The 16983-nt window shown below is 41.4% G+C and overlaps 1 protein-coding gene across 1 annotated transcript in view; it reads right to left on the reverse strand.

Annotated features, from left to right (window-relative positions):
- The window catches only part of LOC135545977 (neuronal membrane glycoprotein M6-a-like), a 38205-nt gene that overhangs the window by 6169 nt on the left and 15053 nt on the right, over window positions 1-16983 (reverse strand). The window contains exon 2 of the mRNA XM_064973997.1: window positions 7064-7256. Within this exon, the coding sequence (XP_064830069.1) occupies window positions 7064-7256 (193 nt within the window). The remainder of the gene's footprint in view (window positions 1-7063; window positions 7257-16983) is intronic.

Consider the following 16983-nt stretch of genomic DNA (forward strand, 5'->3'; position numbering starts at 1 on the left):
GTTTGCACACACCTACTCATTCACAGGTTTTTCTTTATTTTTACCATCTTCTACATGGTAGAATAATAGTGAAGAGATCAACACTATGAAATAACATGGAATCATGTAGTAACCAAAAAAGTGTTAAACAAATCAAAATATGTTTTATATTTAAGATTCTTCCACCCTTTGCCTTGATGACACCTTTGCACTCTTGGAATTCTCTCAACCAGCATCACCTGGAATGCTTTCCCAACATTCTTGAAGGAGTTCCCACATATGATGAGCACTTGTTGGCCGCTTTTCCTTCACTTTGCGGTCCAACTCATCCCAAACCATCTCAATTGGGTTGACGTCGGGTGATTGTGGAGGCCAGGTCATCTGATGCAGCACTCCATCCCTCTTCGTCTTGGTGAAATAGCCCTTACACAGTCCTTACACAACATTGCACATTTGCATTCATTGTGTTTCTCGTACTTTGACAGATATAATAAATTCATTTCAAACTTCTTTTCATTATTGATCAAAAACCTTGGTTATTTGTTAAAACAATAGAATTGCTGACATAAGCCTAATTATTAACATAATTGTGCATGAATTAGATATTCTCATCTCGCTTTTTTTGCAAGTACTTGATAATAATTTAAAGTGAGTAATCAAACAGTCAAATAATCTCAAATGCCTTTAAAGCGTTTTACATGCCTACTGTACAGACACCATTTGCATGTAAATGATAGACAACAATGAATACATTTTTCTCCTTTATTTAACCAGGTAGGCCAGTAGAGAACAAGTTATAATTTACAACTGCGACCCGGCTAAGATAAAGAAAAGCAGTGTGACAAAAACAACAACACAGAGTTACATATAAACAAACGTACAGTCAATAACACATTAGAAAAATCTATATAAAGTGTGTGCAAATGTAGAAGAGTAGGGAGGTAAGGCAATAAACAGGCCACAGAGGTGAAATAATTACAATTTAGCATTTGCACATGATGATGTGCAAGTAGAGATACTGGGGTGGAAAAGAGCAAGAGGATAAATAACAATATGGGTATGAGGTAGTTGGGTGTGCTATTTACAGATTGGCTGTGTACAGGTACAGTGATCAGTAAGCTGCTCTGACAGCTGATGCTGAAAAACTTCTTATGGCTGCAATCCCGTTAACGGGATCGATATGGCAACAGCCAGTGAAAGTTCAGGGCGCCAAATTCAAAACAACAGAAATCTCATAATTAAAATTCCTCAAACATACATGTATCTTATACCCTTTTAACGGTAATCGTGCTGTTAATCCCACCACAGAGTCCGATTTCAAATAGGCTTTACAGCGAAAGCTGGCAAATATGTAGTGAGGACTGACCCACGAGAGCATACAGTTCGCAGTGGTGGGTAGAATATGGGGCTTTGGTTACAAAATGGATGGCACTGTGATAGACTACATCCAGTTTGCTGAGTAGAGTTTTGGAGGAAATTTTTTAAATGACATCGCCGAAATCAAGGACCGGTGGGATAGTCAGTTTTACGAGAGTATTATTGGCAGCATGAGTGAAGGAGGCTTTGGGGCGAAATAGGAAGCCAATTCTAGATTTAATTTTGCAATTTGGCCTCCAACTGCTTTTAAATGCTTGTAAAATTAAATGCATGCTCTTCAACCAATTGTTGCCCACAACCGCCCGCCCAACTAGCATCACTACTCTGGACGGTTCTGACGTAGATTATGTGGACAACTACAAATAGGTATTTAGTTAAGGATTGGCATCCCATCAACGGGACAGTTGTAAATCATTCAGCACGTTATGTCAAGATCACACATTTTAGAGTAAGAACAAATGTCGGTACACAGAAGTGTCTTATATCGGCTGAAAGCTTAAATTCTTGTTAATGTAACTGCACTGTCCAATTATGTTATTATTTGAGGAGAGCTCCTAACAAAACAGTTTTTTCACTGCAATAGGTTGGATAAATTCTCCTCTGAAGGTGAAATGTGTACTTACATTCTGAAATCTTGCTCTGAATTATCATCCAAAGGGTCCCAGAGATAACATGAAGTGTTGTTTTGTTAGATAAAATCCTTTTTCATATCCTAAAAAGGTCCATATAGCATGCACTATTGATGTTGTATTTCCACTCGTTCAATTTGCAAAGAAAGGAATCTGTGAAACTCTCACCCTGAACTTTGTTTCAACGAGTCAAATCAAATTCGTACCTATTCCTCAGAGATCCTAGAAGGTAACAAGACTTCACTATTTCATTAGGGGTGTAGTATATCCTATAGGGACCATATTTGTTCAGAGAGCGACGCCTTCATGGCATGCCGTATCTTGGTCAAATAAGCACCATTCGTGGTCAAACAAAGCTAGCTAGATAGCCAATGGGCTGGGCTTTATGGGAGTAAACTTTTATGTAGTAAAATGTAGCTTCTTACCTTGTACGACACCATGCCTTTTCATTTTGGACAAAAAATATAAGGATTATGGGTTATGAAGTTGTTGGTTGTTTTGCAAATTTTGAACTTATAATATGGCTACTAATACTTGGAAAACTTAATCAAAGTCCAAGTATAAAGATTTGACGATATTCTTGCAGAAAAATGGAATATGAATGCGAATGTCTTCTAAACGATTTGCCCAAATGTACATGTGGACTTCACACTAAAAGTCTTGAGGATCAATCATACTCCAGGTTATCAATTTGAAACTTTGACACTATCGGAATTGTAACCAGGGTGATGGAAATAACAGTGACCTTTCTCTTGCATTTCAAAGATGGTGGTAAAAAAACACCACTTCGTTTTTTCTTTGTATTTTCTTCTACCAGATCTATTGTGTTATAATATCCTACATTCATTTCACATTTACATAAGCTTCAAAGTGTTTCCTTTCAAATGGTACCAATAATATGCATATCCTTGCTTCAGGGCCTGAGCTACAGGCAGTTAGATTTGGGTATGTAATGTAGACAAAACATTTTTTTAAAGGGGGCTATCCCTAAGAAGTTTTTAACACAGTGTCCAAAGAAGGGCCAGATGTATACAGAATGGTGTCGTCTGCGTAGAGGTGGATCAGACAATCACCAGCAGCAAGAGCGGCATCATTGATATATACAGAGAAAAGAGTTGGCCCGAGAGCTGAACCCTGTGGCACCCCCATTGAACCCTGTGGCACCCCCAGCTTTTAAATCTTTGGGGATCTCAGACGATACGAAAGAGAGAAGGAACAGGCTGGTAATATGGGTTGCAACAATTTTGGCTGATCATTTTATAAAGAGAGGTTCCAGATTGTTTCCATTGTTTGACCGCAGACCCATCAAGCATGCAGGCAATGAGGCAGTGATCGCTGAGATCCTGGTTGAAGACAGGAGAGGTGTATTTAGAGGGCAAGTTGGTCAGGATAATATCTAAGAGGGTGCACATTGTTATGGATTTAGGGTTGAACCTGGTAGGTTCCTTAATCATTTGTGTTAGATTGGGGTATCTAGCTTAGATTGTACGATGGCTGGGGTGATAAGCATATCCCAGTTTAGGTCACCTAACATTACGAACTCTGAAGATAGATGGGGGCAATCAATTCACATATGGTGTCCAGGGCACAGCTATGGGCTGAAGGGGGTCTATGACAAACTGTAACGGGTGAGAGACTTGTTTCTGGAAAGGTGGATTTTTTAAAGTAGAATCTCGAATTGTTTGGGCACAGACATGGATAGTATGACAAAACTCTGCAGGCTATCTATGCAGCAGATTGCAACTCTGCCCCTTTGGCAGATCTATCTTGTCGGAAGATGTTATAGTTAGGGATGGAAATATCAGGATTTTTGGTGGCCTTTCTAAGTCATGATTCAGACACGGCTAGGACATCAGGGTTGGCGGAATATGTGCTAAAGCAGTGGAAGAAAACAAAACTTAGGAAAGAGGCTTCTAATGTTAACATGCATGAAACCAAGGCTTTTACAGTTACAGAAGTCAACAAACGAGAGCGCCTGGGTTATGGGAGTGGTGCTGGGGGCAGAATAGACTCAAGGCATGATGTACAGACAAGAGTATGGTAGGATGTGAGTACATTGAAGGTAAACCTAGGCATTGAGTGACGATGAGAGAGTTTTTGTCTCAAGAGGCACCAGTTAAGCCAGGTGAGGTCACCGCATGTGTGGTGGGTGGAAAAAAATGGATATCTATGGCATATTGGACAGCGCTAGGGGCTCTACAGTGAAATAAGACAATAATTACTAACCAAAACAGCAATAGACAAGGCATATTGTCATATTGACACTCGGCATGTGTAGCCAAGTAATGATAGGGTCCAAAGAGTAGCACTAGATGAGTCAGGGAGTCAATTCCGTAGTCACTGCTTCGCTAGGCGAGCTGGAGCCACGGCGATTAAGACAGCTAGCAGGCCGGGGCTAGCAGATGGGCATCCGGCGACGTCGCAATGGAAGAGCCTGCTGAAACCACCTCGGACGGACACGTCGGCAGACCAGTCGTGTTGGATCGACGGGGCTCAATGTCGGCAGTAAAGGGTCCAGGCCAATTGGCAAAACAGGTATTGTAGCCCAAGAATTAGCTAGTGGACCTCTTTGGCTAGCCGGGAGATGGGCCTAGCTCGTGGCTAGCTCCAGACTAACTGGTGTTTGCTTTGGGACAGAGGCGTTAGCCAGGAGTAGCCACTTGGATAGCAGCTAGTTAGCTGCGATGATCCGGTGTAAAGGTTCAGAGCTTACGATAGGAAAATGTGGTAGACAAAAAGCAGTTTGAAATGCTCTGGGTTGATATCGCGCTGTGCAGACTGGCAGGAATTGACCGGGTTGAGGCTGGCTGATGTCTGAGGTAACGTTGAGGACCGCTAGCAGTGGCTAACTGACTACTAGCTAGTAGCTAAACTCAGCAAAAAAGAAACGTCCTCTCACTGTCAACAAGGCACTATTTTCAGTACACTTATTAACATGTGTAAATATTTGTATGAACATAACAAGACTCAACAACTGAGACATAAACTGAACAAGTTCCACAGACACGTGACAAACAGAAATTGAATAGTGTGTCCCCAGAACAAAGGGGGGAGCAAAATCAAAAGTAACAGTCAGTATCTGGTGTGGCCACCAGTGCATCTCCTCCTCATGGACTGCACCAGATTTGCCAGTTCTTGCTGTGAGATGTTACCCCACTCTTCCACCAAGGCACTTGCAAGTTCACAGACTTTTCTGGGGGGAATGGCCCTAGCCCTCACCCTCCGATCCAACAGGTCCCAGACTTGCTCAGTGGGATTGAGATCCGGGCTCTTCGCTGGCCATGGCAGCACACTGACATTACTGTCTTGCAGGAAATCACACACAGAACGAGCAGTATGGCTGGTGGCATTGTCATGCTGGAGGGTCATGTCAGGATGAGCCTGCAGGAAGGGTACCACATGAGGGAGGAGGATGTCTTCCTTGTAATGCACAGCATTGAGATCGCCTGCAATGACAACAAGCTCAGTCCGATGATGCTGTGACGCACTGCCCCAGACCATGACAGACCCTCCACCTCCAAATCGATCCCACTCCAGAGTACAGGCCTCCGTGTAACGCTCATTCCTTCGACGATAAATCCAAATCTGAACAACTCCCCTGGTGAAACAAAACCGCAACTCGTCAGTGAAGAGCACTTTTTGCCAGTCCTGTCTGGTCCAGCGATGGTGGGTTTGTGCCCATAGGCAACATTGTTACCGGTGATGTCTGGTGAAGACCTGCCTTACTACAGGCCTACAAGCCCTCAGTCCAGCCTCAGTCCTGCTTATTGCGGACATTCTGAGCACTGATGGAGGGATTGTGCGTACCTGGTGTAACTCGGGCAGTTGTTGTTGCCATCCTGTACCTGTCCCGCAGTAGGGATGTGAGGATGTACCGATCCTGTGCAGTTGTTGTTACACATGGTCTGCCACTGCGAGGACGATCAGCTGTCCGTTCTGTCTCCCTGTAGCGCTGTTTTAGGCGTCTCACAGTACGGACATTGCAATGCATCGCCCTGACCACATCTGCAGTCCTCATGCCTCTTTGCAGCATGCCTAAGGCACGTTCACGCAGATGAGCAGGGACCCTGGGCATCTTTCTTTTGGTGTTCTCAGATTCAGTAAAAAGGCCTCTTTAGTGTCCTAAATTTTAATAACTGTGACTTTAATTGCCTACCGTCTGTAACCTGTTAGTGTCTTAATGACCGTTCCACAGGTGCATGTTGATTAATTGTTTGTAGTTCATTGAAGCATAGGAAACAATGAAAATCTGTGAAGTTATTTGGATTTTTAGGAATTATCTTTGAAAGACAGGGTCCTGAAAAAGCATGTTTCTTTTTTGGCTGAATTTAGTTAGCTGGCTAGCTTCTGATGGGGGTTCCGGTTCTAAAGTATTATAATAGCAGATCCGTACCACATTGTGTGGGGCGGGTTGCAGGAGAGTATATTCAGTCCGTAGATGGAAAGTGACATTAAAATACATACATAAGAAATTAAAATATATATGAAGAAAACGATGTAAATACGGGACAGGACGGGACAAGACAAATACACACGTCTTGGAAGTTATCAATGTAATGATGTCACAGTCAATTCATTGAGATCAACCATTATGTTACTATCAGTATAATCCTGCAAGACTACTATCAGTATCAATGTCTGCCCATAAAATCAAATCCTTTTTTATATAAATGCATCTACCTTTCAAGCAGTATAGTCCATTCTCTAACAAACCAGCCATAGTCAGCTATCAACTTAAAATTTCCAGCAAAGGGAAAAAATCTTTTTTTCTCTCTCTTTCATTAATCCATAAATCCACGCAACATAATTTGGAATAATTGTCACTAATTTGAACAAGAAGGAGCGCTACATCATTCGTGGGGGACATGTTTGTAGACTTGTTTGAGACCGTGTTCTTTTACCAGAATACAATGTTTGTCTTTTCTGCCCCGTCTGCAATTACTGTACATTTAGGTTCCTTAATGTAAGGTTCCTCAAAGTACATAGCAGCTACCTGGTATAGGAGTAACTTTCAGTTGGTACACAGCAGTACATCTTGAATGTTTCCAGTGTAGCTCCTAGGTGTGTAGCTTACTCACATGGTGAACACGTCCAAGGAATCCACGGGTCCCCGGACCACCTCAAAGTAGTTCTGCAGGATGGTGACGGTCCCGGAGAGGGCCTCGTGCCCGCAGCCGCAGAACAGTGCCACCCCAGCGTACAGCAGGATGGTAGCGATGAGCGACGGGTACGGGATGCCACCCAGGCATTTGATGCAGCACTCCAGGCATCCTGAGCACACACAGAGACGTGAGACAGAGAAGGTCAGACATCACTCATGAAAGATAAAAGGGAATTGTCACTATATACAGTACATCACAGCCACGGGACAACAGAAGGTTGGAGAAAAACATTTGAGAGTATTTGTTGAGAGTGCTATACAATAATCTTGAGAGGAATCAATCAGACTAAGCTGGGGTCAGTTCAAGGCCTTTTTTGACCACGACAACAACTAAAATGTTGTTATGATAGTTGGTAACCATAGTAGTAGTTACCATAATCAATATGGTAACTGTTTTTAAACACAAATATTATGTAACTGGGTGGCACACTTCATGGGGTTTCGACACAGGAGATTCTTCACCTAAGAACAATGTAGTACAGTACGTATCTTTATACACAGTGGTCATCCTCTACACATTGGTGGTGAACTGCAGTCTCGGTCCAGAAATTGATATGCAGGTTAGTATGAGGAATGAGATGAACTCAATGGAACCCCTACTGAACCCAGCAAAACTCTGGTGCAGTTGACCCTTTCAGCCTGAGCCCTAGGTGAAGTCTGACCTCTAGGCTTTCAGGCCTTCCACTCTGTCTGGCCACACATCCCATTGGATCAGGAGAAATAGTTAATAGAGTTCTCCGTTCCTCAGTCTGTGTCTTTGTGTATGTGAATGGAATGGAATGTAAGCATGTATTTGACTGGATTATTGTGTTTCATATTAAGAAAGCATCACACACCCATTTAAAGGTTCCTGTATGTTGCTGCTTGTGTACGTATCTGGACAGTGAGTTAATTCTATGAGTTATGGCTGCTATGCCAACATACTCTACAAATACATTTTGTACATGCATAGCTTTCTTTCAGGCTAATGCAATATGCATCAGGTTTGTCCCATTTCAATTTTATTAGTGAACCTCACTCTTTCACGGTCAGGTATAAACTGATATTGAGTCAAATAGTATTTCCTCTCCTCCCACTGCACTCTGAAATATGCTCCCCAAATCAATGAACAGCGCTATTGAAATGCACAAATGTAATTTCACGCTCATATGACTGGAGAATTTCCTTCAGTGCATCTACATCACTTGATGAACTCTTCCCCATTCATCCTTATTCAATCCCCGCTCACGTTTCCCATTCAAAATGAAAAAGTCTATAAACCAAGCAGAGTCCATTTTTATTGTAATTCTCAAAGATACCAATCAATTGCAACTCCATCATCGCAGCCAGGCAATCATTTCCTCTATCACGCCTCGTGTTGAGCTTCCCTTTCTCTGCGATGCGAACGCAATAGCCCTCTTCTTCCTCCCTCCTCCACGCTCTGCTTATGTTTCTATACAGACTGTGAATGGAATACCAAGTAGTCTAGCTTGCTACCTCCGCCACAGCCTGCTTAGGTTGGGGAGGGCTGAGCGTCTCAGACTGATCCTCATCCTAGGCTTGCCTATCTGGATCCTCACAGTTGTAATCCAATGCCAGCCTGTATCGTCTTGTCGTCATGGCCGATTCACATCATTTCCCAGCTATGACATCTCTATTTAGGGGCTCTCTTCACTTGAATGACTCATGTCATGTTTGTTAAAATGGTTTTACTAGGCTTTTGCATTATTCAGATATGTCACCCATAATTGGAGGACACATTTATTTGAGCTGGATTTTAAAAGGGTAATCTGAAACTTTGTTATGCTTTACACTAAGTTGTGTCTATTTATCATTACAAACCATTAGTATGTTACAACACATGTAAACTACACAGGTTTAAAATAGGAACCTACGGTAAACATATACAGTGCTTTGCGAAAGTATTCGGCCCCATTGAACTTTGGGACCTTTTGCAACATTTCAGGCTTCAAACATAAAGATATAAAACTGTATTTTTTTGTGAACAATCAACAACAAGTGGGACACAATCATGAAGTGGAACGACATTTATTGGATATTTTAAACTTTTTTAACAAATCAAAAACTGAAAAATTGGGCGTGCAAAATTATTCAGCCCCTTTACTTTCAGTGCAGCAAACTCTCTCCAGAAGTTCAGTGAGGATCTCTGAATGATCCAATGTTGACCTAAATGACTAATGATGATAAATACAATCCACCTGTGTGTAATCAAGTCTCCGTATAAATGCACCTGCACTTTTTTGTTGATTCTTCACAAAAAATACAGTTTTATATCTTTATGTTTGAAGCCTGAAATGTGGCAAAAGGTCGCAAAGTTCAAGGGGGCCGAATACTTTCGCAAGGCACTGTATATAATATATATATATATATATATATATATATATATATATATATATATATATATATATATATATATATATATATATATATATATATATAATATATGTATTATATTATATATTATATATATATTGTAACGACCCTGGGTTTATATACTGTATATATATATATATATATACAGTATATATAAATGTTTGTCTTCTTTTCATAACTTAGATATTTTTTGGCATAGCTTGGCTTTCACACTTCCATTGCAGAAACGTTGAAAGAATTCACATTAGTGTTGATGTATACACCTGCCATTTTAATCAATAATGAAACACCGTGGCTGCTTATGACTGGACAGAGTTAATAGGCGGTGGTGGGATTTATGGATCACTAGCCACGACAAATACTGTTATAATATCCCTGTGACCTGACAATGAAGACTAAAGCTAAATGGGATAGTGTTGCCATGGCAACTGGGGCGGATATGGGTTGATCACACCAAACTCTGTCTCGAGGGATAGGGAATTCATGATTGGCAGGTAGTTGAGGTTACGGTATGCTTTGTCAGTATAAAGGCAATTGATGGTATCAAATAATGACAAGGATCGGTAGCAAATTCGCATTAGACCAATAGGCCAATAATGAACAGTATGTCATCAATATATTGTATAAATCATCTCAACGGCCGCATATATGACCAAAAGATAATATGGCCATATTTTCATTACTCATTCAATATTTATAGGAGAAGGAGATGCAATATCTTGGCATTAACACAGATTTCCATGGCACTTTTGTCTTCTCACAAGTTTTCAATCTCAACAACTCTCCATTGGAAAACAACAGCTACTCCTCCCATCATCACAGTCTAATTTCACAGTACTACATTGATCTTGAGGTCCCTAACTCAAATCTTTGTGTGTTGATGCGATGCTAGGGAAAATGACAAACTAGTGTGATTTGACTGAAAGAGCCACTGGACGCTTTCTTCATAATTGAGCAAGGCAGCACAGGAACAGCACAGCAGAGCGCCAGCCATTTCCATCCGTTATTCCACGGCGGCTGCATTGGTGTTACATTACCTGGGATGAGAAAGATCCCTGTTGAATGAGCTGCCACTGGGGTTCCAATTGATTGTGCTCACAGTGAAAGAGGATTGGGTGTGTTGTTGTTGGGTATCAACTGGCCAAGGTCAGTTTAGGTGAACTGTAAAAACGCGCCAGAGTTGCCATCTTAATGCTGTAATTTTGCTTTACAGCGAAGATGCTGTATTCTATTTTACAGTACTATTTTCCTTAGTAAAAACATATTACAGCATCCCTGCTGTAAGTGTTTTTGGGTATATGTTATGAAAGGGAGCATTCACTCTCTCTAGCGATGTATTTAGCAAGAAACCAAGGTTTGCTAGCCTACTGTAGGTACCAGTCTGTTTGTAACATCATGACACTTCTTGCTACTCCTTGTCATACCAAAACTGAGAGCAGCTACAGTGTTGCTAGGAGACAAGTTAAATTAACTGTTACATCTGTTTTTACAGATTGGCCAAAGGTGGATAATGGTTAACAATTACATATATTGTATTTTATAGCCGACTTAACTCATATTTATAAATCAAATCAAATCAAATTGTATTTGTCACATGCCCCAAGTTCAACAGGTACAGTGAAATGCTTACTTACAAGTCATAACCAACAATGCAGTTAAAAAAAAAACAATAATAAAAAATACCTAAAAATATAAAATAAAATAAGAATAAGAAATAAAAGTAACAAATAGTTAAAGAGCAGCAGTAAAATAACAACAGCGAGGCTAAATACAGAGGTACTTGTACAGTCAATGTGCGGGGGCACCGGATAGTCGAGGTAATTGAGGTAATATGTACATGTACATACAACAGAGCGTAGCAGCAGTGTTAAAGAGTCGGGGGGGGCATAGCAAATAATCTGGGTAGCCATTTGATTAGATGTTCAGGAGTCTTATTACTTGTGGGTAGAAGCTGTTTAAAAGCCTCTTGGACCTAGACTTGGCACCCCGGTATCGCTTGCCATGCAGTAGCAGAGAGAACAGTCTATGACTAGGGTGGCTGGAGTCGTTGACAATTTTTAGGGCCTTCTTAGGACACCGCCTTGCATAGAGGACCAGGATGGGCCGTACGCACTACCCTCAGAAGTGCCTTGCGTACGGAGCCCCGAGCCGTTGCCATACCAGGCAGTGATGCAACCAGTAGCTCTGGAGCTCTTGATGGTACAGCTACATAACATTTGGACCATGTAAGTTTGTTGGTGATGTGGATACCAAGGAACTTGAAGCTCTCAACCTGCTCCACTACAGCCCCGTCAATGAGAATGGGGGTGTCATGACTGTCCTGATCAGGTCAGGTTACAGGAGACCACAACCCTGCAGATTATCTCTCAACCCCAACAGAGGAGGAGAGATCTAGGGGTCTGAAGATGTGGGGGTTTTATGACCCCTCACGCCCCTAGTAAATCTCAGGCCACAGACAAATTCCTTTGTCCTGTTACTATGGAGAACCAGCCTCAGAACATTAAACATGAAATAAAGGGACTTTGGAACCATGGTTTCCGTCAGCCACAATGGTGGTCATGACGATAGATGGAATATGAAAATGTATGTCATCTTTGTTTTGTTATTAAAGGTTAATAGATGACGTTATTACGAAAACATTGTAACAGGAAGAGTTTTCCTAGTATATGTTTTATGTTTATACATTATACGTTGTGTGGAAAATGTCCAAATCAAAGGGAATGTTTTGGTAAAGATGAAATGTGAAGTTAGTTGTCTACAATTGGATTTGAGAAAAACCTAGACCTTGCTGTTAATTTGGTATGCCCAGAGAATTGGCCACTTCTGACACGAGGGTATAAAACCTGTGAGTAAAGAATTTAGAGATAAGACTACATGACCCAAGCTGCAGCCAAGGTCTAAAAAGTAAATGAACCCAGAACGAAACACAAGTCTGAAGACAAAGAAATATTTTTCTACCCAAGCTACGGATGAGTAGCTGTGTCTAAGCGGGTGAATTCAAGCCGGACCCCCTAGCATCCAATCCCAGCGAATCGTGGTATCTAAACGGTTTCATTCCTATGCTGTGAGCTCTGAGCTACAGAGCTGTCTGTTCTTAGAAGACCCCTTCCAGAGCAAGGGTGAGGGAACAGACTCCTAAGCCAAAAGAACACTGACATCGTGAGGATGACCAGAAAGGTGCGCCGGAGAAGTGCGTCACCTGAACGGTCCACGCAGAGAATCCTCTGAGATCTTCCCCACATAATTACATCATTATATTCTGACCCATAAGAGCGGCAGTTTGGGGCAAGGCTAGGGTTAGAATAGCATAGCTGACAAATTCACCGCAATGTATATTTCTCTCGTGTACTTACTTTTTCCTCCCTCTCTTTGAAATCCCCATTTTGGGTAACACGCGCCATAGTGTGTTTGCCCGTTATACTAAGTTATCATCAATAGCCTATAATGTGTTTTGTCTATGTGTATCTTTTATTATCATTTTAGCTTTCTAGTAAATAAACTAAGATTGGGTCCGTGCAGATTCACGGACTATATGATGTTCAGAACTAGATTGTAGAGGTAACTGGTTAATTAGAGGCTGTTGTAAAATCGATATTCTGATATTCTTTGAGTTAATTTGGGAAATAGAAACTCAATAAAAACTAGTTTTCCCATGGTGCCCCAGGTTAATGAGTTAATAATTGCTTGATTTAGTTAATCACGTAATTAGAAACTTTTAATAATTTGATGAGCAACAGTTGTCATATTAACTAATACAACGTCACGACAGGGGTGTGCTCAGTCCTCCTTTTCCTGTAGTCCACAATCAACTCCTTTGTCTTGATCACGTTGAGGGAGAGGTTGTTGTCCTTGCACCACACGGTCAGGTTTCTGACCTCCTCCCTATAGGCTTTTCATTGACAAACTTGATGATGGTGTTGGAGTCGTGCCTGGCCGTGCAGTCATGAGTGAACAGGGAGTACAGGAGGGGACTGAGCACGCATCCCTGACGGGCCCCCGTGTTGAGGATCAGCGTGGCAGATGTGTTGTTACCTGGGTGCGGCCCGTCAGGAAGTCCAGGATCCAGTTGCAGAGGGAGGTGTTTAGTCCCAGAGTCCATAGCTTAGTGATGAGCTTTGAGGGCACTATGGTGTTGAACGCTGAGCTGTAGTCAATGAATAACATTCTCACATGGGTATTCCTTTTCCCAGGTGGGAAAGGGCAGTGTGGACTGCAATAGAGATTGCGTCATCTGTGGATTTGTTAGGGAAGTATGCAAATTGGAGTGGGTCTAGGGTTTCTGGGATAATGATGTTGATGTGAGCCATGACCAGCCTGGAATCCTGACGAAACTGCCATGTCATATTACAACAACAAAGTAGTTAATGTCAACAACAAAAACTATTTTTGTCCCTTTGACATCAATGCATGCGGATAGAACAGCTTCATATGTAGGAGAGAGTGGTGGAAATAAAACAAAAAGGGTTTCTAGGAAACCATACACAAAATATTTAGGAAGAGGTGAAGGAAGAAACCACATGGAGAATGTTAGGTAAAAAAAAAAAGATTTTCACAGTCAAATTGATTTGTGTTAAAGGTTTCATGATGCTTGTATCTAAACCAAAGAAGATACTTTAAAGATTGTTCTTTACATAAGTTGGGGTCTCAATGATCTCGATATGAGGTCCAAACCTAGCATGAAAGTGCATCCTTGTGTGGGATAATATAATACAAATGTTTGCCTTGGGGTAAGTTGAGCCAATGGTTGAGACAATGGAAAGTTGAGACAAAAAGTTTTCTTCCCAGGCATAATGCAAGGCGTCACTAGGATAGGAGGTAGCAACAGGCCTGGCCTATGTTAAAAGTGTTCAAAAAATAATTTAATGTTTGTTAGGCGTTAAGCCTGTGTTAAAAGATGCTTAAAGAGCGACTGCCCCTAAAAAAAACAACTAATCCCTTTGAAAATGGCCTATGTGGCATCGATATGAGTCAAAAACATTTATTCTAGCTTCAAAATTGGCTACAAAGTGTAAATAGGATAATTTTGGTCATAAAGTCAGTCCCGTCAAAAACAAAGTTTGGAACAGTGCGTCCAAATGAGTAATTGAAGGTTGGGTTTGGATTATAATTATCTCAACAAATCATGCCCCTTTTTGCCAAGCTCCACAAAGGGGCATGTCCACGTCCACTTTGCTTCCCCGTTGACTGGGGATCTTGTTTCATCACCCCCAACCAACGCGTACAAAGGACCACTGCCATTTGAGACTGAAAAGCCCTACATGGATTGAACATGCAATGCATGCTTCCAGCAGGGTGAACAGCCAAAACTATGGTTGGAGCCTGTCATGATGCGGAATAGGTGGTTGGAGTTTGTTGGTCCGCAGTGGTGGTGAGTATACCAGCAGCTAGACCATAGATTGCTGGTTATGTATTTGGTCATTTCATACACCTGTCAGCAAGGGGTGTAGCTGAAATATCCAAATTCACTAATTTGAAGTGTCCACATACTTTTGTATATATAGTGTATTTTTTACGAATTCTGCCAGTTACAGTAATGGCAACATTGACATATAAAATACATTTGACCACATCATATGGAAAAGTTGTTTCCTACTAATTATTTGCCTACTTTAGCGATGTCATCATATTTCCATGCCACTGTATCTTAGTGTAATTTAGACTAAACAGTCACCAGCATCCGAGGTGCAACCCATGTCTATGGCTCAAATAAATATTGGATGCAGCTATGGTGGTCCTAGCTTACTCATGTCTGACTACTATTCAACAGTGTACTAACTAGCAGCAAAAAAAACACAAACCAACCCAGGGCCATAGCAAAACATGTCACAGTTGGTTGCATACTGTAACGTATTCACTGACCTGAATCTAATTCAATCTGGAGCCAGTCAGTCTACATCCGGCATTATGGTCAGATTTGCCAAATAGAGGGTGAGGGATAGCTTTGTATCCGTCTCTGTGTGTGGAGAAGTAGTGGTCTAGAGTTTTTTTTCCTCTGCTTGCACATGTGACATGCTGGTAGAAATGAGGTAAAACGGATTTAAGTTTGCCTGCATTAAAGTCCACGGCCACAAGGAGCGCCACTTCTGGATGAGCATTTTCTTGTTTGCTTATGGCCGTATTTGGCTCGTTTGAGTGCAGTCTTCGTGCCAGCATCGGTCTGTGGTAGTAAATAGATGGCTACGATTAATATAGATGAGAACTCTTTTGGTTGATAGTGTGGTCTACAGCTTATCATGAGGTATTTTAACTCAGGCGAGCAATACCTCAAGAATTCTTTGATATTAGACATTGTGTACCAGCAGTTATTGACAAATCGACACACACCCCCGCCCCTCGTCTTACCGGACGTAGCCGCTCTGTCCTGCCGATGCACATAAGATGTTACAGTTTTTAATGTCCCGTTGGTAGGACAGTCTTAATCGTAAATAGTCCAGTTTGTTTTCCAATGATTGCACGTTGGCCAATAATATGGAGGGTGGTGGTGGTTTACCTACTCGTTGGCAAGTTATTAGAAGGCACTCCCCCTTTTTCTCATTCTTTTCTTCACACAGGTGACTGGGATTTGGACCTTGTCTTGACATAGCAGTATATCCTTCGCATCTGACTCATTTAAGAAAACATCTTCGTCCAGTTTGAGGTGAGTAATCTCTGTTCTGATGTCCAGAATATCTTTTCGGTCGTAAGGGACGGTAGCAGCAACATTATGTACCAAATTAGTTACAAACAATGGGAAAAAAAATAAAAATAGCACAGTTGGTTTGGAGCCCATAAAAAATATGGGACACCACACAGGACAGTATGACCACTCTGACATGTTTCCAAGGTAGCCCTATTACCACAAGATAAAATGCTGATAGCTATTGAATCGGCTGGGAATTACAATGAAAGATGAAATGTGGACATTGTTATATTAACAGAACACTACTTCTATGGTATTATGTAAGGGTTGTTTATTCTACATGGATCTGTTACTACATTTGACAGTTATCAAAACACTTAGATTAGAATATCTACATAAATTCAGCAATTGCATTCTTCTCATATTACACTATAGGCTACTGACCTACCTATTCAAAGCTTCCTTTGGCATCTCACCATACATCTGCCTGAAGTTATTGAACTAAACTTGCAGGAGGTTTGTTTGTTCTGCAGGCAAGGTTCTGACAGATGTGTGTGTCTTGGTGATGGAAAGGACACACCCAAGAAACACCCACATCAAACCACACCCCCAAGCCAAACAGCTGTATAATGATGTATAATTACTTAGGTGTTGCCAGCTGTGGGTATGTGGGCAGGATTAACATGAACCCAACCCAACCCAAGGAACACTGTTACGGTACCTTTCATTACGTGACATACAGTACCAGTCAAATGTTTGGACACACCTAGGGTTTTTCTTTAATTTTACAATTTTACGCATTGTAGACTAATAGTGAAGACATCAAAACTTTGAAATAACACATC

The sequence above is a fragment of the Oncorhynchus masou genome, chromosome 9, assembly GCF_036934945.1.
Source record: "Oncorhynchus masou masou isolate Uvic2021 chromosome 9, UVic_Omas_1.1, whole genome shotgun sequence".
Taxonomy (NCBI): Eukaryota; Metazoa; Chordata; class Actinopteri; order Salmoniformes; family Salmonidae; genus Oncorhynchus; species Oncorhynchus masou.